The sequence below is a fragment of the Akebia trifoliata genome, chromosome 3, assembly GCF_017979445.1.
Source record: "Akebia trifoliata isolate Shusen 1 chromosome 3, ASM1797944v1, whole genome shotgun sequence".
Classification (NCBI taxonomy): domain Eukaryota; kingdom Viridiplantae; phylum Streptophyta; class Magnoliopsida; order Ranunculales; family Lardizabalaceae; genus Akebia; species Akebia trifoliata.
The window spans coordinates 47,188,460-47,215,670 of NC_141377.1; the positions used below are offsets into that span (position 1 = coordinate 47,188,460).

The window sequence follows — 27,211 nt, forward strand, 5'->3', positions numbered from 1 at the left end:
AAAAAACTAGTCCGGTACCCATCGCTTATTAGGAGCAATAGGTCTCGGTTCCTATTCGGTTTGGTTCCTTTTGGACCCGACTCTAATCGGGTATTAAAAATAAGGATCAGAACCAGGGTTTTCGGTTTTGGTTCCATTGATGACACCTTCTCACAAGAGATGAGTTGGCCCAACGATTCAACTCGACATCGTTGTGTGATTTTGATGGTGGTGCGAGTCGAGACGCAATAGCCGCACTTCCTTCGTCTCCTTCCCACCAATTCTTTTTTTTTTTTTTTTTGTTGGTTACAGTTGGTACTTAGGTTTTACTGTCTTACTTACAAACACAACGAATTTCTCATAGATAACTGTATATTTAAGAAGAATTTGATCCATTTTTTGGAGGGAGCAAAGCAATGAACACGAGACGTCCTCCTCCCGACCCGGTTGCAGTGCTGAGAGGTCATCGCGCTTCTGTTATGGATGTTTGCTTCCATCCCTTTAAACCTCTACTCTTTACGGGGTAATGTTATCGATTGTCTTACTGAGTTTATGATGAATGCATATATACAGAAAAACAAAATCCTCAATTAGAGGGAGAGATAGGGAATAATAAAACAATAGGAAATAATATATACTGTTTAGTGTCAACTTGCCTAAAATGAAAATTAAATTGATCTTTCCCAAGAGTCTTAGTATTGAAGATTGGTAGGCACATAAGAAGTGGAGATTAGTCCAGTTTATATATTTTCTCTTATTAAATGGCAATCAAGTTCGACAGGGTTTTCAACTATTTTAAGACATCTTGATTGTCACATAAAAGATGTGTCTGTGGAGAAGAAATAATGGACAGTCCTCCAAGAAATTGGGATATTTCCTAATAGGGTGAGGTAGGCAATGGTAGAGCGACCAGTGTGGGGCAATTGGCACAATCCAAACCTGGAATAAGCTTTCAACCATAAGTTGTTCATCGATGGAAGAAGCATACCCTTCCCTGGGGATGGCATACTTCAAACATCGAAGAAAATGCATGGCATCATCGAGATGGCATTCAAGGGGTTGATGAATGCATTAAAACATGGATTGAATATAGAATATCGGGCCTTGTGATCGTATGATAAATAAGGCCACCGATAAAATGTTGATACATGGTTGGATTGTCCAGGAGAGGATCCTCATCAACAATAAGGTGATGATTTTGCTTCATAGAGAATTGAACTAGTCGCGAGCCTAGGAGTCCAGATTTGGTGAGAATTTCCAATATATTCTTGTGTTGGTTATGAAAAATGCCATTGGGAGATTGGACCACCTCAATGTTAAGAAAAAACTTTTAAGGACCAAAGATCCTTGATATGAAAACATTCATGCACAAAGGACTTGAACTTGAGAATCGGTCAAATCTTCATTTCCTGCAACAATTATGTCGTCGACATAAAAAAGAATGGCAGTAAAGGTGGTGCCATTAGCACAAGTAAAAAGGGAATAATCAACAAGAGAATGGGTGAAACCCATTGTTTGTAGTCCATAAATGAAATTGTTGAATCAATTCTTAGACACCTGTTTAAGCATATACAAAGACTTCTTGATGCGGCAACTAGTGTTATCCCCTGTATGAGAGAAAGAAGGGGGAGGTGGCATGTTGACTTCTCGATGACGAAGACGCTTTGGTTAAAGTCTTTTTTCCATCACGAGGGCATGATCGTTGGCATCTTTTCATATCTACTGCTATTTGGCTTGTAAGTAGGAGCAAAGTAGAATTAAAAAATACTACTTGTTGTTTATGTCAAATTGTAAGCTTAAAGTTAGGATCAGAATCAGTAAGTCAATAGGAGTAGAATTAGAAATTTGCCTAAGATTCCTATTGAGCAAATTTCTCCAAAACTCTTTATATAAATATGTGTAGAGTGAATTTCTCAATAAAAAATTTGGAGTATTAAAATCTAATTTACATTCAAAATTGTGAGGAAGCCATTAGTGATGGTGTGAGAATCTTATCACTTGTGCATAAAAAAGAAGAGGCGATGGTTTGGGAGCGACTGTCATTGATGAAACATATTTTGTTATTATTGACAAGAAAATCTCCATAGCACGTTTCCAAGAGGAATAATTGTCGCCATTGAGGCAATCAGAAACATGAGAAATCCCAAGGTTATCCAGATGATGCAAAAAATAGGGTGGAGAGGAATCAATTGCAGAGGTTAAATTGCCGTGTTCGACAGCCACGATGAGAAAAAATTAGAGAGAATGGGAGAAAGTGGCAAAGGAAAAGAAGAAGAGAGAAAAAATCACAGAGAGATCGACCTTTGTTCTGATACCATGATAAAAAGCAATGAGAAAGAAGAAAGATTGATAATTCTTATTGAGTATGTAACGTGTGTGTGTGTGTGTGTATGTATGTTGAGAGAGAGAAAGAGAGAGAGCAATAGGAAAGAATATGTATTATTATTGTAAGATGAAAGAATATCAAAAGTGATATCCCGTATAAATACCAAGGGTGAGTTTGATTGCTGAGGAAACTCTCTCAAGAAAATTGATTGAATTTTTGGAGATTTTGTATGCTGGTGTTTGATTGCACATGGAAATTTTTTAGAATTTCCCATTTGCTTTTGGGAAAATATGTATTTAATCGTGAGAACAAAAACACGATAGAATCCCACTCCCCCAATGGGGAAATCATTACTGTAAAATTGCTCTATCAAAGGCTCGTAATTGGTGATTTAGCAGGGAAATGATTTTTCCAGTTGTTTTCTTCTTTTTTTGATACCTTGGGTATCCGGGCCTCTTAGAGAACCCGACTAATCCCATGGGGGCACACATGTCACCCCTTCCACACGAACTAGGTTGTTTTCCATGCAATCAAACATATCGTGAAGGATATTTGGTCATACAAGCATGTTCCCTCCAACCTCCCCTACCCCAGAAGAATTGCATAAAATTGTTACGATGGCCGTTATAAGTTGTAAAGCTAACATCCTTATCCCATCAGTCACTTATTTTACAACATACTATTGTCCATTTTACTATTTATATCAGCCAATTTTAAATAAATAATGACCGTTAGAGCATTTTTTCTGAATATTATTGTTAGCATAACAGTTTCATCATTAATGGTTTTAAATTCATACAATGTTTTTTAAGCCTTTTTTTTTAGATATAATGACTGTTACAATGGCACTATAACTGTTAATTTTTGTTAAAAATTTAATTGACTTCAATTTCTGTTTCTATATATCTCGAAAGATGTTTTCTTTTCTATGTTTGGCGACCTGACTAGTGGGTTCCACTCCCATCATTATAAATAACACCCTTACATCGGCCATTGCGGTAGTGCCATCCCACTGTTACGTCATTATAACAATCCGTTTTAAACCTTGGTATAAGTTAGTTCTGTTACCGTGCTATTGCTTGTTAAACAAGGCACTAGAAGAAAAAAATGAAGTAATAACAAATGGAAAGATAATTAGTTGACTGATGCAGTGCCGCTGATGGTGAGTTGCGTGTTTGGGATTCGGTCCAGCACAGGACACTGTCATCTTCTTGGTATAATTATTTGTTTTCCTTAGTGTTTGGTTACTTTCTTGATGTTGATTGCCTTTGATTCCCAAATATGTGCATGCTATTAAGAAATTTGCTGTGGAAAATGGTATGCAGGGTGCACAGTGCGGCACATGGGATTATTTCCGTTGTCGCAAGTCCTTTGATTGGAGACAACAAAGTTATCAGGTGCCACTTTCTTGTTCGTTTCATGCTTGGTCAACATAAGAACTTTAGGCTTTGAGATTTATGGTTCCTTTTCTATAAATTTAATTATCTGTACATTTTTCAGGCTGGTTTTGATCAAAACTCATTGCTTACAATTTTGTGTTGTCTGATGTGTGTAGCCAGGGTAGGGATGGAACTGTTAAATGCTGGGATATTGGAGATGGTGGTCTGTCCAGGTACTCAGCTTTACCTCGTTTTGGGGGGTGCCCAAATTTCACCTACTTTGTTTATAAATGCACCTAAAGTTTGCTCATAAAAGATCAAGCCGTGAATTATTAAGCTATTGCCTCATGGTTAGTGCTTTGGCCTGAAGTATCTGACCTTTTAATCTCTGCAGGATGCCTTCACTTACTATTAAAACAAACTCTTACCATTTTTGCAAGCTTTCGTTAGTGAAGAACCCTTCTACTTGTTTGACACAAGTTGGAGATGCCTCATCTGTTAATGCACCCGTCAAGCAATTGGGTTCAACCAGAGAATTCAGTGATCACAAGGATAACTATGATAGTCAAGCTAGGAAAACGACTGATGAAGAAGTTCTAGACGGAATTAGTGGAGAAAGGGCTCAAGGAGGTCTGATGGAGGGTTCCATACAAGTTGAAGGTTTGAAAATTATGCAAATTAATAATTTCGATTTTTTTTAAATAAAAAATTAACATGTGCTAACTTGATCTGTTAACTTGTTTGTCTGATTTTGTGCCTGCTGAAGGACCAAAATATATAGCTGTAGCAGGGGAACAATCTTCAGAGGTGAATTATAGTTTTTCTTGTTTTATGATTTTCTTGCTAATATTGCTGTCTTACATTACAATGTGACTGATACCCAAAGGTTGAGATTTGGGATCTAGATACTGCTGAAAGGTTAGCACGCTTGCCTCAAACTAGCAATGGAAGCTCCTTGACACCTTGTACAAAATCAAGAGGTCTGTATTTTTGCCTATATTGTTTTTCATTTATGAGGTAGTCTTCCTATCTCATAATAGGTTCATAGGTTAGTCATTTCCTCATCAACTAGTAGTTGTGACTTGTAACTGTATATTTATAGACAATCATACATATAGACATTCATTCATATTTTGATAAGTAAGTTGTAGCCAGTAAAAAAAAAATTGTAATAATAATTTTCAGACAATTTATGTTTCATGAGACTACATTTTGCCCCATTTGCATACTTGTACGTGATCTTATATTCACAGTGATAGAAAACATGTGGTCGAATGCAGAATTATGGTCTTTCTGAAATCCAGATTGATTTACAATTGGAGTGTATTGCACAAGGGAAAGGAAATTAAAACCCTAATAAAGCTTTTGATGCAATTAGGAAATTTGGGCTACTGATAGTTGGCAACGGGGCAGTTTTAGCTAAAGACTGGGTTGAATTCCTCTAGGAGTCCTAACCTGGGTGGTGGTGGTGGATTCTAATTAGGAGTTACTACCGAAGTCTATTTAGGGAAGTCCCACATCTCACAACAAGTATTTATGAGATTGTTTTTTGGTTCTAATGATTAATTTATGTTGATCGTATGATTATCTTGTTTGATTAGTTATGTTTATGTGGTTTGATTCGTGCATGCTAGAACTTTTCTGAAGTTAACTATTAGTATTAGAGCCTTGATACTCTTCATAGGTAGTTGTCTGATTAAGGTTTTGAAGGTCAGTTTTTATTTATTTAGTTTATTGTTTTTATTAGTTGTGCATATTGATAATCATTAAGTTTTTTGGATCTAATAGAATCAATTTTTATGCCAAGTCCAGTCTTTAATGCTCCCCCCCCCCGGATTTAGACAGAATTGAATAGTGTGACATAATTTGGTAAGCCGAGCCCCAAATTTTTGAGATAAGGCTCTGATGATCATGATGTTTTAATGAGATAATTGGGCTTAATTAATTAAATCCATGAAGAATTCATGTTGGGGAAAATTATTGTCTCCTAAAATCTGGTTGGGACTGAATATCACCAATTTCAAAGAGTTGTAGTTTTACTGTCAGACTTTTAAAGTATATTCTGTCATGCACACAAGTATGACATTTAACTTGTGATGATATCATGGCAGGAATGTGTATGGCTGTTCAAGCTTTTTTACCATCAGGATCGCAGGGATACCTAAATGTTCTGGCTGGGTTTGTTTCATTTCTTCCATCTCTGTTGCATTTCATCAACCTTACAATCTTCATATGTTTTCCTTGTATGAGCGTGCTTCGGAGGGGTAATCTTTGTTCTAATTTGTTCTCATGTGGCAGTTATGAAGATGGAACCATGGTTTGGTGGGATATAAGGAATCCAGGGCTGCCAATAACTTCTGTAAAATTTCATTCTGAGCCGGGTTTGTGATTCAACATCTTGATGCTTTTAATTTGTTGCAGTTTACTGATTTTGTAAAATGAAAAAGGAAACAACCACTAACTCTTAACCTATGTTACAAGGACATTGTCACTTGTATCAGTGCCCAATATGGGTATGAGGTGTCTGTCATGACACTTTTGAGATGCCTGAAATGCCTACTTGTCCATATAATTTTAGTATAATATACTATTTAGCTATATCTTACCAGTAAAAGCAGATTTCTAATGTCAAACCATTTCTTGACACCATAACTTGATTAAACTTTTGATCAAGTTATGGTGTCTAAGAAAATATTATAGACGCCAAACTTAATAAAAGTGCACTTATAATAATAATATCAAACCTTGGTTGTGTTTAACAACTTAATAAATTAGTGTATGGAGGATGGATTGCACCCACATTCTTTCAAAAGTCAGTTTTTATTAGGAATTAAAATAAAAGGTTGAGACATGGTTGTATTGAGGTTGTCTGTATGTTGATACTTGTTTACACGGCAAAAATCCTAAAAGTTTCTTTCCTTGTTTCCTTGTTTCATTGCTCATGAGTAGGGCTGTCAATGGACTGGGCTGTGATCTGGCCGGGCCAAACAATCAAATGGCTAGGACCAAGTCCATTCTGGCCTGCATGTATTTGTACTTATTTGCGGCTTTAGCCGAGCTGTATTATTTCGTTGGGCAAAATTAAAGGTGGGAAAAATTGAACTTGAGACCCGTGACACCCACTTCTACAGTTATACACTGTAACATGTGCCTATTTGGTGGTTTACAAGTATATATATGTTGTATGTATGTAAATGAGCCGGGTGCCCAACGAGCTTAACTCTCAAACCCAGACCTGCCTTAAACATGAATGGGGCCTAGCCCGGCCTGATAACTAAATGGGCCCAATTTCACTACCCAAACCTGATCCACGTCGGAGCCTTACTCATAAGTAATGTTGCTAACTAGTCTATTGTTTTTAATTACTGATCTATGATGCAAGTTCCATTCCTCTTGTATTCTGTATGCAGTTTTAAGCATCACTGTTGACGAGCAATGCGCTGGGGGTATCTCTGGAGCTGCTGATGACAAAATTGTGCTATTTACTCTGGATCATCAGATGGTAAGAAACTGTTATAGACCAGTGGCTCTTGTGATGAGGGGTTATTACCAAGAACAAGGAAAACCATAAAATAACCTACCTTCACCTTAAATTTAAGAGAAAGTCTAATGAATGATTAAGAAAGTGTTTTAGGCTAAGTACAATCCTATAAGGCTAATCCCTTAAATATGGAATGAGGGGTTGAAAGAAAATATTTTATTGATCCTTTCAAGGATTTCAAAAAAATAATTAGGCCCAAAGTTTAATTTTTTATTGGTATTGTGAAGGCTTCAACTATCCTAAATGGCTATATGTTGAAAGGTAAAATGCAAAGTTTTGCAATAAAGGATATCTTATGAACATTCAACCAGAGAAAACCCAATTGTAATAAAAGTGATTATGCATAAATGGCATTGGTTGGTTTAGTGTGAAGGATTTAGGAGATCAAGATTAGGTTTGGGTGCAAGGAAGATTGAAGACTTGCGATTAGGTGTTGGAGGTAATTGGAGGGTTGGAGTTGTAGATAAAAGAAGTGTATGGGGACTTAGTTGGGACAACAAGGTCTAGGGTATTAAGATAGGGTCAGTTGGGGTATTCTAATGGATGAGAATTTGGGCTGCAATGTGGTTTGCAGATCTGAAATTTCTACAATAATTTTTTTTTGATAGTTCATTGCAAATATATTATAATTTTATCAAGATGACCAAAGAAAGAGTACAAAAGATAAAAGATGAAAGCAAAACAGAACCCAAGCCTAATGCAGACTACCAGCTACAAACCCAGTCTCATCTCCCCATGAAATCATCAAAGAAAATCCTTTTGAACTCCACAAAGACTTTACACCAAGAAAAAAGAAACCCCTGCGGAGAGGCCTCCTTCCCATTGAAAACGTGACGATTCCTTTCCTTCTAAATTCCCCAACAAACCGTAAATGGTGTAAGGGAACACAAAATTTGCTTTGCCCTCAGAAAAAGGTTTTCCAAGGTGAGTCAAGATTCAAATAGATTCCTTATCGAACACGAAAATTTCTACAACAGTTAAAGAAAACAAAGTGGGTTGTTTAGTCATGGTATGGGCAGCAAAGAAGGGGTTTGGCTGGGCTGTTTGTGTTTATGAACTTTAAAAAACAATTGGAAAGAAGGATTTTGGGGGGGGGGGGGATGGAGAAGGAAAAAGGAAGTAACAAAAAATTTACTAACCTCAAACCAAGAGTTAATAGAAAAATAGTACTTTGTCTTGAAATCAGGCCAAGAGGCCTCACGCCACACCCATCACAGAGAAGAGTCAGAAATTTCTATAAAATTAATCACTCATTGATTGGAAAAGAACAATTTACAAATATATATATAGATGAGATGGGGTTATATGGACTGAAGGACCATCTATCTCTATGGATCACATGTCAACGTAGTGCCCAAATACACCATCGGGTGCCACATATATATAGAGCATGGAATTTTATGAACTCCCAAAAAAAACAGAATTGAGAAAAGAGATTTTTTCACCATTGGATTTAAATTTTAAATCTAGGAGTTCAAAGACCGTCCACCTTTAAACTTAAGCTCTGGCTCCAAAAGATACTTTTTTTTTTTTTTTTAATCTTTTTCCAAACCCAATCTAGACTACAAACAAGAGGGCTGCGTTGTCATTTGGACCAATAGGGTAGTCCACTTGGTCCAAATGTCGACCTCAGTCCGTACTCTACATGGTCCTGGTCCATGCAACCTTTTCCCTATATATATAGTCTCCTACTCCAACAAAGTGTTCTACGCTAGTGTTTTTTTTTATCGGTAAAAAGAATTTTATTGAAGAGAAATTCCTGTGTGGGATTCTAAATAAAAGTCTAACTAAATTAGAAAATTAAAATTACTCCCTACTTAAATTGTGGGCCATCTAATAAGGGGCTAAAAAAATAAACTAATATTTAAACATAACTCCAAAATAAATTGTGAACCACTAAATAATGAAAAAATAAAATAAAATACTAAAGACTCCTGATATGTTTGGAGTCCTAATAAACCTGGACCATTGGCGTGATGTTCCCATCATTCTCTCTCGAAACACTCTGTTTCCTTATCAATTTTTTGCTTCAAGTATCAATATGTTTTTTTTTAATCAACTGACTCTACATTAGAAATACTCAATACACAGTTTCTCTTTCTAAAGTCAACTTGAGTAAATTTCTTTTGAACTATAATATCACTATTTTCCAGTGGAACAATTGTTCTCATGAAAATAGTTTGAGTTCTACATTGATTGTCATTCTTTTGTTTATCCAAAGATTCACTATCGGGCCACACTATTGGTGCACGGACTATTGTACATGCTACAAAATAAATTATGTTTCACTTGACTTCTACAAAATAATCAACTTCCATTTTTAAATAATTCTGGTAGGTCAAGCAAATTATTGCATCTTAAGTATTATCTTTGTCATAATTAGCAACAGTGACCCCCCACAAGCATTTTCTTAGTCTTGCAATGCTAATAAGTTAGTTGTTATGGTGAATTGAAAATCATCTGTAGAAAGTTGGTTTCATTACGACAGATCGCAAACATGAATTTACACAAATGTGTATTTACATATTTGACATGTAGAAAGTACCAAAATGCATATCGATGCATAGCTGAGCCTATAGCATCAAGGAACCAAAATCTTCATTTTCTTCAATGGTAAAATGCTTGCATTAAATTTTCCGATCTTTATCACGCGTCTGTTCTCTATCAATACGGAAACGAAGTATTTCAGATTTTCTTTCTGATGTGTTTTGCTTACTTTATTTGTTCTGTGGCATAGGGTTCTTGTCTGGTCAAGAAAGAAATTAGTCTGGAACGTCCTGGTACAGCTGGAACCTCAATTCGAACAGATAGGAAAATTGCTGCTACTGCTGGATGGGACCACAGGTTGTTGTTTTTACCAATGTATATGCTCAAATTTTTGGAGTTCCGAGCAACATGTTTTATTTATGATTTTGTTCAAATTTTTTTTTATGATGTTGTGATCATTCAAATTTTATTTATTTTTCATTTAGATTATATAAAATATCACATTTAAATAATTCAATTCACATTTAAATGTGAAATTTAAAAAATTGCAAAGCTATAAGAAAAAAAAGAGTTGTAACCATTATAATGCTACAGGTCCATCATTTTTAATCCAGTTTCTTTTGTTTTTTAAGACCTTGGTGAGTTCTTTTATATGCATGAAAATTTGTTAATCAGGATAAATAATTATTTTTTTTAGTTGCTCAAAATAAAAATGTTATGTCACAGACTACCTGTTTCATCACCATCATCGCCTTATCCCATACATTGGGGTCGGCAACTAGAATAATAGGTCAATATTCAACTCTATCTTGAGGCCTCTTCATGTTTTGATGGGTCGTGGATATCCAATCCATAGCAATATATATCAACTTTTGCAACATGTTATTGATCTAATAACTGCTTGGCTGCTTACAAAACGCACTGTGAAGATTTAAAGCAATTGCTTTTTTCCTTTCATTGTACATAATTCGTATATACTGGCCATTAAGTATCATGGAATCATTTCAACTGGAATTTCACTTTTCCAACCAGTCAAAGTATCTCTTTTGGGCTGTGACCCAATACCCTGCCAGTTACAATGAGGATAAAACTATAGAGATAATCTTCTTTTCCCCGTTTTACAGTTACACAAGTTGTGCGACGCTTCTCACATGTATTACTTCAGTCAATTAACAAAAAGAAATCTCCATCTAGGATCTGGTGGTTCCATTCTGATTTATGTTGAAACATCTGTTTTGGTAGGAACACTACAAGTATGATTCAGCCATATTAAGGATACCATTTGACATTGAAAGACTTGATCAATTTGGTCCATTCCAAGTATTTCAGGAATAAATGTGCAGGCGTTAGAAGTCTTGTACTAGTCAAGGCCATCAGGGGAACAAATTAAGAAACCATCTGATGGCTCATCGATGATTAGTGTAATTTCATCTCCTAGAGCACCAACATATTTTCTTTTGGCATTATATAAAATTTTATATGATCCATGTGTTGAACAATTCCACCTTACTCAAGATGGTAGCATGTTTTATATTGGCTTTCTCAATTGATGTATTTATGTATGTACACTATGTACAACATAAATACTTGTCACTATGATCTTCTTATGATTGGTTTTTGTATTTATTGGCATATGTTCATTTGCAATGAAGGCCAATTAGAGTCCCATTAGAAGGTATGTGCAAGTTGAAGGTTCTAAAGGAGTGAGGAAAACCAAAAAAGGAATGTGGATTGAAGTAGTAAGAACGGATTTGAACACAGTTGAATTAACAAAAGACATGCCTTAATGAAAATTGAATGGACGAACAAGATTCGTTCAACCAACCCAAAACTTTGGGATAAGGCTTTGATGATGATGTTGATGAATTTATCAGCGTGTGTTATTTCTACCACACTTCAAAGTATACGAAGGACGGTGTGTGATTGTACTCGGCAATCTTGTACTTTTTATTTTTTCAATTGGTAACTGTTGGTATCAAGTTTTCATGTCTGTCTGTCATGCTGTTGCATATATCTAGCCAACACACGAAGATCGGGACCATATCTACACATGTTTTCTCAATTTATCGTCCTCTTACACAACTGACCTCTCTCTTTTATTTTTTTCCTTTCATGGCAGGGTAAGGATATATAATTATCGCAAAGGAAATGCTTTGGCAATATTGAAGTATCACAGTTCTACGGTATGCCTGTAATTCTATTTGCTTTTGGTTCAAGGGCAACTTATAAACAGCAGTAAAGTTAACTGCAAAATTTCAGCCGTACCGTGGTTACTTATTTCTCTATTTTAGCCTTTAAAGATATTTGAAAAACCACCATTTTATTTGCATTTTGCTTGTTTCCTTTGTTGGACTTGGTAAGTTAGTCATGCTTGTAAAAGTTTTATGTTCAGGTGCTTTATCTATTCTTATATGGGAAATGCTATATTAGTTTGATTATATAAAAAGACAACATTCTATACGTCTTGATCAAAAGTTATTTGTCATATTAAAACCTTTTTTTTTCCTCTACCTGTTTCTATGAGGTAATTGAGCTATACTTTTGTTACAATCTAAGCTAGATTAGTGATATATGTATTGGTGATTACTTTATACTTAAATTGCTTAATAAGCCTTTGCCCCTGAATCATAGACCTGACCCACTGTTTTGATGTGCCGTGTGCCTATAAAGTTAAGCTCGGTCAGATCCAAAACCCAGCCTAACATGGGCTGGGCAGCGGATCACAGTTCATCTATCTTGACTATGTACTCCATTAGTGCAGTAACCCGACCCCTCTTGAGGAATAAGTTTTTTCCAACACAACAATCGGCCATTTCAATTGCTATCAATGTGGAATCAAGTTTTTTAGCCCCTTTTTTTCCCTTCTTTTTTTCCTCTTGTTGTCCCATAAGGTGAAGCAGTTGAAGCTTATTAAATTTCCATGATTTGTTTTGTTGAATCTTATTAGCTTTTAACATACCCTCTGCCTGTTGCAGTGTAATTCCGTGGCATTCTCAACCGATTGTAAATTAATGGCCTCCGCTTCAGAGGACACTACAGTGGCATTGTGGGAACTCTACCCTCCGCGAACTTTGCCATGAAGAAGATTGACAGTCTCAGACTAATAATATTCATGCAGTTACTTAACCTGTGTACGTGTACGAGGCAAAAGCAGGAAGCTGAGGGAGTTGCAAGATTGTTTGATGGAAGTGTTCTTTCTGGGTCCTGCAACTTGTTTTGAAATTGTTAAAAGGGTATGTGCTTGAACAGTTAATGTTTTGCCATTTTTTTCCCTTCTTATTTTTTAATTTCTGTTTTAATATATATATGACTTTATTTTCTATTTTTAAAATCCGTATTACAAAATTTTTATTCCATTTTTCTAACTCACTTTATTCATGCAAAAATTATTATGATGAGAGTTAGTGATATGGATCTATATCTATTGATGTTGCTATTGGTTGACACGGGCATATCAGTCATGTTATACTGTTGAATAACAAGTCTTCAATTATTTATATTATTCTAATAAGATTATTATATTAGAATTACAGATAATTTGTGTGCTTGGGAATTCCTGATGACTGAATAAACCATGATTTTACCATGACTGTAATTTTAGAGAGATATGAAAACGAAAGCCAATGGGGTCACTTCTATAATTGGATAACCAACACTGGAAATCATCTTTAAATTGGATGGTTTGGTGTTTTGATGATCCCTAGTTTTAGTAGTTTTTATTCACATAATCTGCTATTGTTATTTGTTATTTTAACTAAAATTAAAATTAATATAGGTTTATTCATTATTGAGTATCATACTTTTGTTTTGTATAAAATATATAATTTAGGGGAATGCTAACGTCCAAGACCTCATGGGGACGTTATCATTGTCCAACACTTATTTTTTCCAACAATACCCCTCTTCGTTTTGTCTTTTAGCAAAAAAGACAAGGGAATGTTAGTCTTTTACACAATAAATACATTATTATGTCATTAATAAATGCATTTATTATGTTGATATTGATTGTCAAACATTTATTAAAAAAAAAAAAAGATATTTAATTCAAAATACTTAAATACTCATAACATTTATTATGTGAACAAGCATTTATTGTGTAAAAGATTAATACACCATTGTTTTTTTCATTAAAAGACAAAATGAAGAGGGGTATTATTGAAAAAACAAAGTGTTGGACAATGTTAACATTCCCCTATAATTTTTATATATGTTACATGTTCCTCGAAATACGTCGACTCGACTTTTTTCTTAAATTATTAAAATTATGAAACTAAAGCTCCTTTTTATTATTATAAATGATTGGTAGTTCATGCCCAATATCTGTATAGTAGTATCAAGAAAAGTAAGAATACTAAATTAAATAATAGTAAATAATAGTTTAGACCTTATCGAGATTGGGGCAATCATGTAGTTGTGTAGTAGTTTGCATGGGATTTAGAGAAAAGGAATGGTTTATTAGGCACCTTAGGAGAGGGTTTTATTCCCTATCCCATTTGCAATCCTACCATAAAAGTAGATTCTCAAATCCGTCCTTTGGAGTTATAAGCAGGAAGGGGCTTCCCTCAATCTAGCTGCTGCTGCTTCTTGGTGGTGGGTTTTTTTTTGTTTTAAACATTTAGTTGGCCTTTAGGTGAGTTTGGAGTTCGAAGCCCCCCTCAGGGCGCTAGGGGGGTAACGTTTGTACTCTCTTAGCTAAACGCGCTGTAAGCCCATGTTTGAAATAGTCATAAGGCCTATTCAAAGACCACTACATGGGCCCAAGGGGTTGAGGTGGGGGGAGGTTCTCTTTCTAGCTAGTAGGAGCTATGGTTAAAGAGTTATAAGCCCATCTCTGGGCGAGGCTGAAGGAAAGCTACAAGTGTAGTGCTTTTAAGTCTAGTGTGTATTACTTGTAGTAGACATGTAATGTTAAGTATCTACACCCCCCTGGACCGAGGGCCGCCTTGTGCACTGAACATGAACTGAAACATATAAGGAAAAAAAATAAGTCCTGAATTTTCTAACTCCTATGCAATTGCCATAAGATTGATGAAGAGAGTGGTAGTTGAGGCTTGAACTTGGGGGGTGAAAGGTGTCTAATTTAAGGCAATTTTTCCTGATTTTGAAAACGAGGCTCTTTGTTCTTGCATCCAACAATCTCCTTTTCCAATTCCAAATGTGACCACCACTGCTAATACAAGATTGACTTATACTCAGTTCTGACTTTTATTTTCATTTGAAACAGACTGTTAGGTTGTGCTCAACTGCTCGGAAAATTAATTGGAAATTCAATTTTCTAAAGAAATGTGATTTGCAATTCCAATTCTCAGTTCCGTTGACTCAAAAAATAACACATAATCTCGACCATGTAAGCACAATGTCCAACAGTTGGATTTTATTTGTATCCCACTAATTAAAAGGTTTAATTTGCCTCCTTGAATTTCAACCTTTATTTATTCAAAATTAAATGATAAAGAGGCCAATAGAAAATGGGTGTCTATTGGATAAGAACATTTTATCACGGGCTTTACGAATAGGCCTGAGGCAGATTCCAAGCCCATGATGAAGAATACTCCAATCCTAGACCACTTATTTAATATCTGGGCTTCACAAGAGTGGGCAACCCAAAAGAGGGTCCAAAAGACATGAGGGGTGTATAACTACCCAACTCCCTGATATAAGATTTTCACTATCAAAAAGGGCAAGGTAAAATTACTTAAGAGACCCTTTCTAAATCCCTCCTAAACTTTGACCTCACTTGATAGCAGTTAGTAAACTTTTTCAATCCTTCATCTTAGGAAAAGTTTTAAAGTACCAAAAATATTCCTTTCTCACCGTTTTAACATATCTGAGTTTTTTTAATAGTTATTGCGACTCATTCTGATGATTTGTGATGATGAAAGGAAAATGATAAAATTTTGATCTATTTTGCCGATTTATAATAACTTAAGGGGAATGACATACTGATAATTTTAATATTTAGACCCAACGTTTGATTCTAGTGTTCCTTTCGCTGTTACAATATATGAAATTTGGGTATTTGAGAAAATCTATCAAAGTGTTGAACTCGAAAAAAAATGAAAAACCAAAATAATTGAAGTCGATGATTCAAATTTCGTGATCGACGGTTTTGATTTTTTTGATCTCAATTATGGATCCTTTTCGAAATACCCAAAATGTATATATAATAATATGAAAAAGTGTACACTTGGATCAAATGTTACATTTTGTTTAAGATTATCGAAAAGATCTAAGCCAACATCGAACTTGAAAAACAAAATTGTCAAAATTGACGATCCAAACATTAACCTTGACGATTTTGATTTTTTCAAAAATTGATATTGGATTATGTCAATCTTCTTGAAATACCCAAAATCCATAAAATCATGGTATTGAAATGGACACTCAAATCAAACATTACGACTAAATCTTTAAAATTAGGAGTACATCGTTCTCTATTCGTTATTCTTTGTTACAAATCATAGAAATAGATTGAATCCTAAATCTAAAATTTTGAAATAATGAATATATTGTTGTCCACATATCATTCATGGTCACAAATCGTAAAAATAAAATACAATCATAATTAAAAAACTCAGGTATATTAAAAGAGGTGAGAAAAATGGTATTTTTGTACTTAAAAACTTTTGTTAGGTTGATGATGGCATTAAGAACAAAGAAAAGTTTACTGTCTCAATTATCAAGTTACAGTCCAAAAGTAAGTCCCAACCCGTTGGGTCCATTAAGTAAATTTCCCAAAGAGCAAAAACATGTATCCATGGTAACTTCGATTTACAAAGGACAAAACCCATCAATGTTCTTAAAAATGAACAAATCCATAATCGACTTTGAGTTCTACTGGTAAAGAACTAAAAAAGCAAAAGATATGTTTTTTTTTTTTTTGAAAAAAAACCTAGAACCTTTGCACCCCACAAGAGTTATGAGTCAAAATTCTTTAGGGACTAAAGGAAACATGTCAGTATAACTCTAAGCAACACATGAAGCTAGTCAATTTCCAACATATCATCATCTACATGACTTGGACCCCCCACTGAAATCTATATAAGAAAAGCTAGCTTTCTCAATGAACACTGGTAAGAGCCAGAGCCAACCCATCAAACTGCCATCTTCCATGTGGCTTGACCCCTCTCTCACCTATGCCCATTATTTCATATGTTCCATTTTTTCTAAATCAAAGGCCCATCTCCTCCCCACTCCCCACACCCCCAATCATGCCTAGAGAATTCCTCTTGAAGTGCAAAACATACCCATCCATATCACCTCCAACTCCAAACTTTAATTCAATTCCTTGCTTTAACCCCACCAATATTTCAATTTTTTGGTTTTTATTGTGTCAATGTGCTTTAGATATTTGCCATACATATGGTAGAAATGGTTCTAATTTTTCTATTTAAAAATAAAAATAAATCATCTCTTTCTTTCTAAATTAAGTAACTTGGATAAATATTCGACTTGGTTTTCTTCTTGTTTTCAAATTACTATAGTATTACCTAGAAGTTAGCTAGAAAAAACAGAAAGATCTATTATACCACAAGTTAATGAATCTATATTATGTTACAAATTACCATATTGCACCATTGTTGGGATTTTCAAGGGTTGTTGTACCCATTATCTTTGGAAACCTTGACACTTAGCTCTCGTGCCTCGTCCAAAGGTAAAATTGCTCCCCATCCCAATTCTAGTTGGTTCACACTTACACATTTTAGAATTAATCTTCCAACAGTAATTGATAGACTGTTTGTTGGCCAATACTCAATGAAATTACAAATATATATAGTAACATTAATGATGTGTTATCATAATTAAAATGGTGAAGTAGTGGGAATCAAACATTATGATTTTATTATAAGGCTAGTGGCTATCATAGATAGAGCATTTAAATCAATAGTGAATCTTTTTCTTTTATATGAATTGATATTATTACATTCCAATCCTTTCCTAATTCCTCCCAAATAAAATTCAAAATTGATAGTTAGTATAAGCTTATCCATGCGCGCGGGGGTGCGTACAACCATTTGAGAAAGTTAAAAAAGAATTGTAAAGTTTGAAACCATTCACTTAGCTTTTTAACTCGAATTTGATCATCGATTAGCCACTCTAATTCAACATGATGAATCATTATTATCTCATAGAAAGACAAAATTACACTAAAATAGCTTTTTTTTTTTTCTTTCCCAACTAATCTATATTATGAATCATGAATAATTTCATGAAATATAGTAGAATGTTGGTCTTTATAATTTCATGAAATATGACTCATAGTTCCTTTTTTTTTTTTTTTTTTCTTTTTGGGTTTTTATCTAGAAGGATGCAATGATAGTTCATGTATCTGAACAAAAAAAAAGAAAAAAGCTTGTGCTTCACACCTTAGTGGAAATGTAGTAGAGAGGAGTGAAGTTGAAGAGAAAGATTAAATCATTTGTTCACAAAGGTTATGGTGGTTTCTCTTGAACAACCACCATCAACCATAAAAAAGATAACTCTAACAAACATAAATCTCAAGTAGAAAGGTGTTCTTAGTTTAGAGAGAGAGAGAGAGAGAGAATGAATTTGGAGGAGTGTCGATGTCAAAGGTTAAAGATCCTCAAAGGACCCCCTAAGGATCTCCTTTTGCTGCTTACGCTAAGCTTTTCTTTTTAACAATTTTATATCATTCAGAGAGAGAGAGAGAGAGAGAGAGAGAGAGAGAGAGAGCGAGCGAGCGAGCGAGAGAGAGAGAGAGGTGTGGGGCCGGATTGGCTCACCGCCCCTACTTTGTGACGCGTTTTGGTGGGACCGAATTGGGCCTCATGAGTTCAATGATGCGGTCCACCGCATGATTGGATGCTACGGCCGACCACACCGTCCTACGTGGACGACACGTCCGCATCATTCGCCGCCCGCACCTTGGCTCGGCCCACCGTAGTTTATTCAAGTTCAAGAAAGCCTATTACTTTCATTAAATTCCCTATATGTCCCTCCTTTGGGTAATAGCTAATCATGTAAACCCAAGGCCCAAACAATCACTTTATTTGAAAAAATAAAAAAAAGTTTTTTCTGGGTTAAAAAAAAAAAGGGTTGGTTATATTGTTATGACTATTGTATATAGTGGTGTTGGGTTTTAGAGTTTGATCCTTTTATTTTAAGGGAAATTTAAAATTGTGTCTCAAAAAACTTTTTGAATTTGGAAGGTGAAAAATACAGTTAATTTTTTTAAAATCAATTATAATAATAATTATGAGGTTAAGTTTTAGGATTAATGCCATCAAATCTATCAGCTTGGGCTAAGACTCATAGTTTTGTCGGCTTGCACATTGCAAAGCAACTTTGAGATCGTGGGTTCAAGTCCAACTTACCCAAAAATAAAATCTATTAGCTCAACGTAGGGGCGGAACTAGTAAGGAGTTGGTGGGATCAATTGCCCTCATAGAACATTGAGACACCCCTATATTTTCGACTAATTAAATGCCCCATTTGCTTCCACACCCTCACCTCTCTCCAATTTTTCCCCCCCCTCCCCCCTCTTCATTTTTTTCTTAACGACATTGATTCTTGACCGGGCCTTCTCATATACTATTTGGAAATGACCTAAATATCATTTTCTTCAACTTCTAACTAAAAACCTCTAAATTTCTTCCTAAAAACATGCATCTTTCAAGTTCTTCAACTATACAACTAATCATAGTTTGTCCCCACTACGAGAAAATCCTAGCTCCACCCTTGGCTTGACGATGAATATTCAATTACAAAAAAAAAAAAAAAATCAAGTAGAGAGATCACAACAATTTTTTTAGAGAGCTACTATCGTCACACCAACTTTTACTAATGCTGTACCAATCCCTATATAAATCATCAAAGAATTGCATAGTTGGTGTGGCAATAGCAACTCTTTATTTTAGGAAGTTCATTGTCATTCATTTTATGGGTAAGTATAAGTTCTCCATTTGATTTCTTGACTTTCATTATTTCGATGAATAGAACCAAATAAAAAAAAGTATATTTCACAAAAATAATTACTCAATCCTTATTTGTAAAAGGGACTCACATGTGCTACTAACTAGAGTAAAGGTTTCTTAAAATCATAGGTTTGTGCACATATTTTTATTAGTTAAATGAATTTTAAAAAATATTTAAAAGTAATATTTTTTTTATATTCTACATAATCATAAATAGATTACTTCAAATGCATTAATAAATCTATTTAAAAGAACTTTTATAACTTACAAAAATATTAAGTAATATGGATTTAGCTTACCAATACCCTTCCTCTCATTATGATATTAAAAATATTCTTTTCCTAGTTCAACTACTTTATATCTAAGACAATAATGGAATCTAAATTTTAATTTTCTATTTTATTTATTGTACAATGTAAAACCATCTAGAATGAAAAAAATGTGTGATATTATGATCTCAAAATTCATAATGTATTTCAATTAGTGTTTGTGTTATGATTTGTGGAGCCTGATGATACTAATAACAAGGAATACTGTTCATCATTCTGTAGTTTTTCAAGGGTATTTTTGTTCATTGGGTTACATAAAACTCTAGTTATGTTTTCTTGGGTGTATTTATTTCTCCTTACGCAATGAAAGGGTGTAATTTGTAATAGGGAGTTTTCTCTTCAAAGTGGAATCGATGTGATCCGTGGTAGTACCACAACCTTGAGGGAATCACGTAAAATCTTTGTATTTTCTGTGTGTGATTGCATTTTGTTCTTATTTTTATTCTTTATTATTCTTGGATATGTTTCTTTACAATTTGGTCATAAAAAGTTTCTAGAGAAGAATTTGAGATGAAAATCAAGAAATAACTTATGGTATTACAACATAAGTTTTCTAGTTTAAAATGTCAATTGACTTTGATGACATAAGACTTCTTATTCATGTCAACGTCTTAGTATTTTAATATTGAACTTATGAAGTCTCTCATTATTTTTTAGAGTCCAATATATACATTTAAAAAAGGGACGTGTTCGGGGGACATCTAAAACTAACAATTATTTTTACACAAACACTCAGATATTGTTCATTTTTTCAATATTTTCTACAACGTTGTTGAATGTCATTGGATCATATAAATTAATGGATGTCATCCAAGAAATGTAAAAATGGCTGTCATTTGTAGATGTCCCCTAAATGCGACCCTTTCCAATCCTCACTAATATGATAAAAATTATACCCTAGTTTTTACCCTTGATTCCTTGACCTTTTCAATATTACACCAAAACCATTACAATATCATTAGTAAATTAATGAATTCATCATAAAATAGGGATACCATCCATAAGAGTAGGACTAGTCTTACTAACATAGTCAGGATCCCAATCTTACTATGCTTCTGGGCATGCCATGCATGGAGGCAAAATTAACTATAACTAGTTACTTTTTCTTAGGTATAGCATGGGATAGCCCTCTACACATGATTCCTTTTTTTTTCTTTTGCTTTGGCGGGCCGCACGTACCAACTACTCTGATTCTTATATTAATAGAGAGAGTAAACATTATTTCAATTCTTCAAGAACTTGCAATAATTATTACTGATGATGTAACTTGTAATTAAAATTGCGACTAATTTTTTTTTTTTCTAAATAAAATGCCCTTCAACCTAAGCTAATTATCAATAAATATAAAAGAAGAAGTAAAAGGTAGAAACGTAGGGATTAAAAGAAACCAGTTTCCCAACCTTAATATAGCTTAGGCCCATATGGGATCCACCATTCAACTGGCCTTAACAGATTTTTCTGTGATCGGTCGGTTACTTGATAGCTCCTCATATAATTATATATGTAAAGTTGTTAAAATCAGTAGATATGGTTCATTTTGGCCTAAAATATGACAACCAGTAGGACCCATTCATCAAATGGCATGAAACCCATCAAAAATATTCTGCCTCTTGACAAGGACTCCTGTGTGACACGTTTAAATCACGATTAGGCTAAACTTTTAACGTGTTTTAATCACTTTGAAGTTTGGTTTAATTTTAAAAACAGGTCTAATCATCATATATTAAGAAGATTCCATCAGATAACTAAGTGGGTCAAATCATCACTGACCCAAACCCATATAATACGTTCATACCAATGTGTTCTTAAAGTACATACTCAAATCCATAAAGGAGTAAAGACATTGACACGGATCGTTTTAGGGATTTGATTCATCAGATCCATCGGGTCCAACCCGGTCATGAAAAACTGTTTTCAACAATTGAATTGCAATCATCATTGATTAAGTAGAAAGCTTAGGTGCCAAAGGAAAGGCCCCACCTTACCAAATAGAATCAATTAAGTCATTCCACTTGTAGCTTCACGATTTATAGTTGATAAGACACCTAAATTTAATCATCCAAATCGAATTTGATAAGACACCCACGAGTTGGATTTAATTCCACCACCATCATCATCACCTAAGTCTTGTCCAAAATAATTAGCAACTCAGGGTATGTTCCTTTACATAGAAAATATTTAAATAAAAAAATAAAAAAAAAATTTTCTTTCTAAAAAATGGTTTTTACTCCAAAATGTTTATAGAATTTGACTGCACCAATGAAAACATGGAAAAAAGTTGATTTTATTTTTGAAAAAAACTTTGAAGCCCCAATCCTGCTTCAGAATTTTGGTAGAACCCTCTCATTTATATTACACATAGTGTCCCCAAATAGGTATCTTAAATATTAATGAAAAGTTGGGGCGTGAAATAAATACAAAAAGTCATGTCTTATGTGATGGTCACTTCAAAGTCAAACTCTTTATTTTTGGGGTGGGATTAATTATGGCAAGAAAACTCGAAGTTGGTATTATTTGGACTCCCCGGTATTGATAACTGATTATATATTAAAGGTCGCCATGTGGTTGATCCATAAGTAATTAGTTAGGGCACGAGTCTGACTATGTTTGTCAAGCTAGTTGGACTCACGACAGAATAACGTTATGATTTTTCCATGCATTTTGATAAGAAAATCATATTCCCAATGGATTGGATTAGAGAATTCTCCTACCTACTCAAAATCCTAGAGATCTTTAGAACAACTCCAAAGCAAAGAGTCATATTGGCTAAACATAACTGGTAGCATTTTATTATGGAAAGACATTTTGCCTATTCAAGTGATTTGCACTCCAACCGTACTTACTAAAATGACTCTCAACAAATTCATTTATAATAAAATGACTCAATTGTCATAATTTTTTTTACCGCTAACAGGTAGAGAGAGAATCCTACTCTCTTCTTTTGCCTCTTCCTCTTTCTCTTTCTTCAAAAATTTTCAAAATGCCCCTTTGACATAGAGTATGTTGGAGTTGTTTCTCGAGGACCTTGCTTTGCTAAACAACAATTAGAAGAAGACATGTGAAAAAAAAAAAGTCATTTTCAACAATCCAAGGCCGTTAAATTTCATAAGTTTTGAGTGACTACGACAGATTAAGGCATCAAAATTTTCATTGTCAAATACATTTTTTTTCGACAGGTTGAAATCGTTAAATTAATAGAGGGTGAAAGAAATTCGACAGCTCTAAAATGTTGAATTTTGGGAACATAATTTTTTTTTTACGGCTATTGACCGTAAAAATTTGTGGGCCTTGGCCCGGTGAATTGTCCAATTTTCATGTAATGAGATGCCTAACCCGAGCCAAATTGCGTTGGAGTTGCTCTTAGTGAGCTATATTATATATAGTGTATAATTTTCATTTTTATATGAAGTGTATTGTAGTTCCACATAAAAGGTAATAAATTAAAATAAAATAAAATGAAATGAATTGATATTGTGAAAGTGGAAATGAAAACAACAGGCACGCTTTTGACAGAAGTAGGTGGAAGAAAGTAATTCATTTGAATGGTTTTAAAATTACATCATCAAATATTTGATGAACTATATGACATCAAAAAGACTTCCTAAAATAACTCTTTTTAAAAATAAATAAATAAAGATATTGACATTTTTTGAAAGTGGGGACCCACTTTTGTCTCTTTACACTAAAGGAAAGGTTATGATATTATACTCCTGTCCATTATTACATATTTCTTTGTTTATCTTATACGTAAAGTACTATGTTGCACCACCAACTGCTAGCTTACACGTGGCAAAATTTTGTTCTTCTTCACCTAATTTTGCTGCGCTTTCTACAGTTCCTTCTCCAGAACACTTGTCGAGAAATCATTCGATCCACGTATTGAACGTAAAATGACTGAAATACCCCTATGAATGACAAACGTTATTCAGATGCACTAAGGTTAGCAATGTTATTTTGAAATTTGGGCTCTGTTACTTTGTACAAATATGATTTTCAATTTGGTTGGAATTGGAGGATGTTTTCGTAATTTCATGCTAAGCTGGGAAGCCAAGTTGAATGAAGAGCCATGTAAGCCGAGTAAATGAAAACGAGCCAAGTACAAGAAAAGATAGAAGCTCTCGGCGTGACCGGGCGGTCCTTTGGCGGCAAAACGTGGCAGAATGTCAGGCAGTGTCGTTCCACTGTGGCAGGGGTGTCAAAGAAGGCAAGAACAAAACAACAACAACCACAGATAAGGAGATATCGTACGAAGAGAAAGAAATTCATATTATCATCTCGCTATATTTTAGCGATATTCTTCCTATCTTCTTATATCATGTTTCGAAACCAAATTGTTTGGTATTTCTCAACTAAAATTGAGCAAGATGTTAAAATCGTCCCATTGAACGAAAAAACTTTCAAGCTAGCGGCCCACTCCAAAATTTTGCAGGAATCACCTCTATTGGATTACACGTGACATTTTTAAGGATGTATGTCAAATTTTGATGAAATGTAACTGATAGATTTTATGCATTCAAAATCCTAAAATATAATCTTAATATACTTTAATTTTTTCTAGTAAGATCTAATATATTACATATCTCAAATATGTTATTCATTCAATGTAAAACGAATTAAGGGTACTTACCTTGTGCTATTGTGAAATCGTTGATTAAAACATTAGAGGTGTGCTTCTCTATCCACGCGTTCGTCGAAACTTTCGAAACCTCAATCAAATTTATCCTTTCTTCTAGACTCACCTTCTCCTTTCTCTTTATATAGAACAACTAAATATTAGTGATTGATGGATATCATTCTTATGAACTCTTTACTTTGTGTGTTTTTCACACATACGTTCTTTCTGTTCGTTCGTTCCATTATGAGCTCACCGATCTCTTTTTGTAGATGAAAGTTAAGTGCCTAGAATTATTTTTTAGTAAGTTTCTTATTCATCAAGGTCTCTTACTAACTTTAAAGAATATTTATAATGCTAATGATATTGAGACTCTTTAAATATCAATATCTATAATGTATATAGAATCCTTGTGCAACTAAAACAACAAAACCGTGATGTCAATTAGGCCACACGACATAGAATTCTAACAGTAACAAGTGGGGTTCCTTCACATTTTAAAGCGGGTTTTAACGTGAAGACTTTCTAAGATTGAATGTTAAGGGCATCCATGCTCCTTTATGGAATAATTGTAAATGTAATGAATATATGAGAGCAGGCAAAAAAGAAATATATCGAGTTTTACAATTAACTAAGTGCATTGATTGATAGAACGTCAAAACAAATCCAATGATGGAATAATCTATAAGATGATGCTTTCATTAAATGTCGAGTCAGGATCATGTGGACAAAATGACGATCAACACAATTTTTAAATGAGTATGCGTACAATGTAAGACATCTCATCGACACAAGACTAATATGTGAAGAAAGTTATGCATGAAACTTCAAAGTCGATATGTATCAACATTTTTAACAATGATGAGGCGAACAACATCTCATGAGCTACAACCAATGGAAATAAATCTTTAAATAAATTTTAGATGAAAGTAATTAAAGATATTCAATTCAAATTGATTTTTTTTGTTTATGTTTTGTCAAAATTATTAATGAATTGATTGTTAGAGTAAATTCGTAAGACATTGAGAGAAAAAAAATATTATCAATAAAAGAATAGAAAAGATCCTAGACAACACAATTTATATAATTAACCCACATAACCTATTGTAGAGTCAAATTTTGTGCAATCTCTACCATACACATACATATTAAGACCTTGGCATCTATTTGCCAAGACCAAGGATGTGGATTGGCTCTACAGTCAAGTCGAGAGGCATACCAAGCATTGAAAATCCACATGTGGCAAGGTTAGTTGGGATCACTGGCAAGTGAAATGGCCACCAAACTACAAGCAATGTATTATCAAATTAAATCCCTGAAATCCAATACACTACTAGAATGAATAGATACAAGCATGATTCCCAAATGTGATTGGTAAGAATTAAAAACAACCTACCACAATCAACTTTCTATAAAAGGGGAAGTGTCACAGGAAATGTGTACTTTTTTTTTTGTTGTTGATAAATTGTGTGCTCTTTTAGAAAACCTAAATCTTTGTTATGCAAGTTAAATTTTGAATTTGGGCATTGGAGTAGAATTTCAAGAACACTCACATCAAAGTAAGATCAATCAGGTACTCACTCAAAATCTTCTAGAAGTTTATAAACACATGTTATTTCTATAACCTCAAAATCTTATCTGTAGCAAAGTTTAAGATAAAACACAAAATTTAAAATCTAGTTTGTTGACACTACACGACACTTTCTTAGTGCAAAATTTGGAATGATTGCATTGTAAGTGATGTATTTCCTGTAATCAACATAGAAGACCATTTATCCAAATAGTTAGCTTTATAAGCTACCAATTAGGGTTGTTAAACTCTTAATTTAGTAACGTGATGATCTTGATCATCCGATTAGTAAGTCTCTCAAAGACCATTATTTTCAGTTTGAACTCTTTGATTTACTTAATTAAACATGAGTGATCCATATTTGTTTGAAAAGAAGGGAATAAAAGAACATATATGCTAGTTAAATTATGCTCTGAATCTTAGGTGCATCCTTAAGTTTTTCCTTTTAAAGGATGATCTCCCCCCTATGGCAAAGATGACATTGGTTGGAGATAATCTAGATCTTCCAATTTCGAGAATTATAAATTAGGGATTTCCTCGTCTTTGTAAAATTTTTCTTTCAAAACAATTACCTCTTAGCACCCAAAAAAAATAAAGAAAAATACATGCAAGTATTTATTGGACTCTTAATTTATATTTCCTATAGGTCATATCTTCTAATGCATATAACCTTGGGATGTTAGGGTAATCCATACTTCTAGCTAAGAACGTAGTACTCACCACCCTCTATGAGGGTGTCCTCAACTTAGTAAATCAATCAACTTATATCTTAAGATGACACATGCACATTAATAAACTAAATTTTATTTTTGTCACGCTAGTTAGGAACTATTATGCCATGTTCAATGGTGCAAAGCCAATATCAATAGTTATTTGCGATGATGAGAAGAGTGCTACAATGAGAAATTAAATTTCACGAAACACGAGAAGAAATGATGAAAATGAGAGAATGTAAGAAGCCATAGGGTGGTAGGGGCGGAAAGGGTGACGTCAACCACTAGGAAAAAGACCTTCATTCCTTCGACCCACGCGCAATCAAGCGGTCCTCTCTCT

At 34.2% G+C, this 27,211-nt stretch overlaps 1 protein-coding gene across 1 annotated transcript; it reads left to right on the plus strand.

Moving 5' to 3' along the window:
* The first annotated feature begins 251 nt into the window (after positions 1–251).
* EMB2757 (Transducin/WD40 repeat-like superfamily protein) lies at positions 252–13,120 on the plus strand. The gene is made up of 13 exons (XM_086436035.1): positions 252–502; positions 3,457–3,519; positions 3,631–3,702; positions 3,861–3,917; positions 4,079–4,344; positions 4,451–4,491; positions 4,571–4,664; positions 5,796–5,862; positions 5,983–6,065; positions 7,095–7,186; positions 9,963–10,069; positions 11,832–11,895; positions 12,688–13,120. The coding sequence occupies exons 1-13, from the start codon at positions 396–398 to the stop codon at positions 12,790–12,792; spliced, it is 1,218 nt and encodes a 405-aa protein (XP_086292161.1). The 5' UTR covers positions 252–395; the 3' UTR covers positions 12,793–13,120.
* The last annotated feature ends 14,091 nt before the right edge of the window (positions 13,121–27,211 follow it).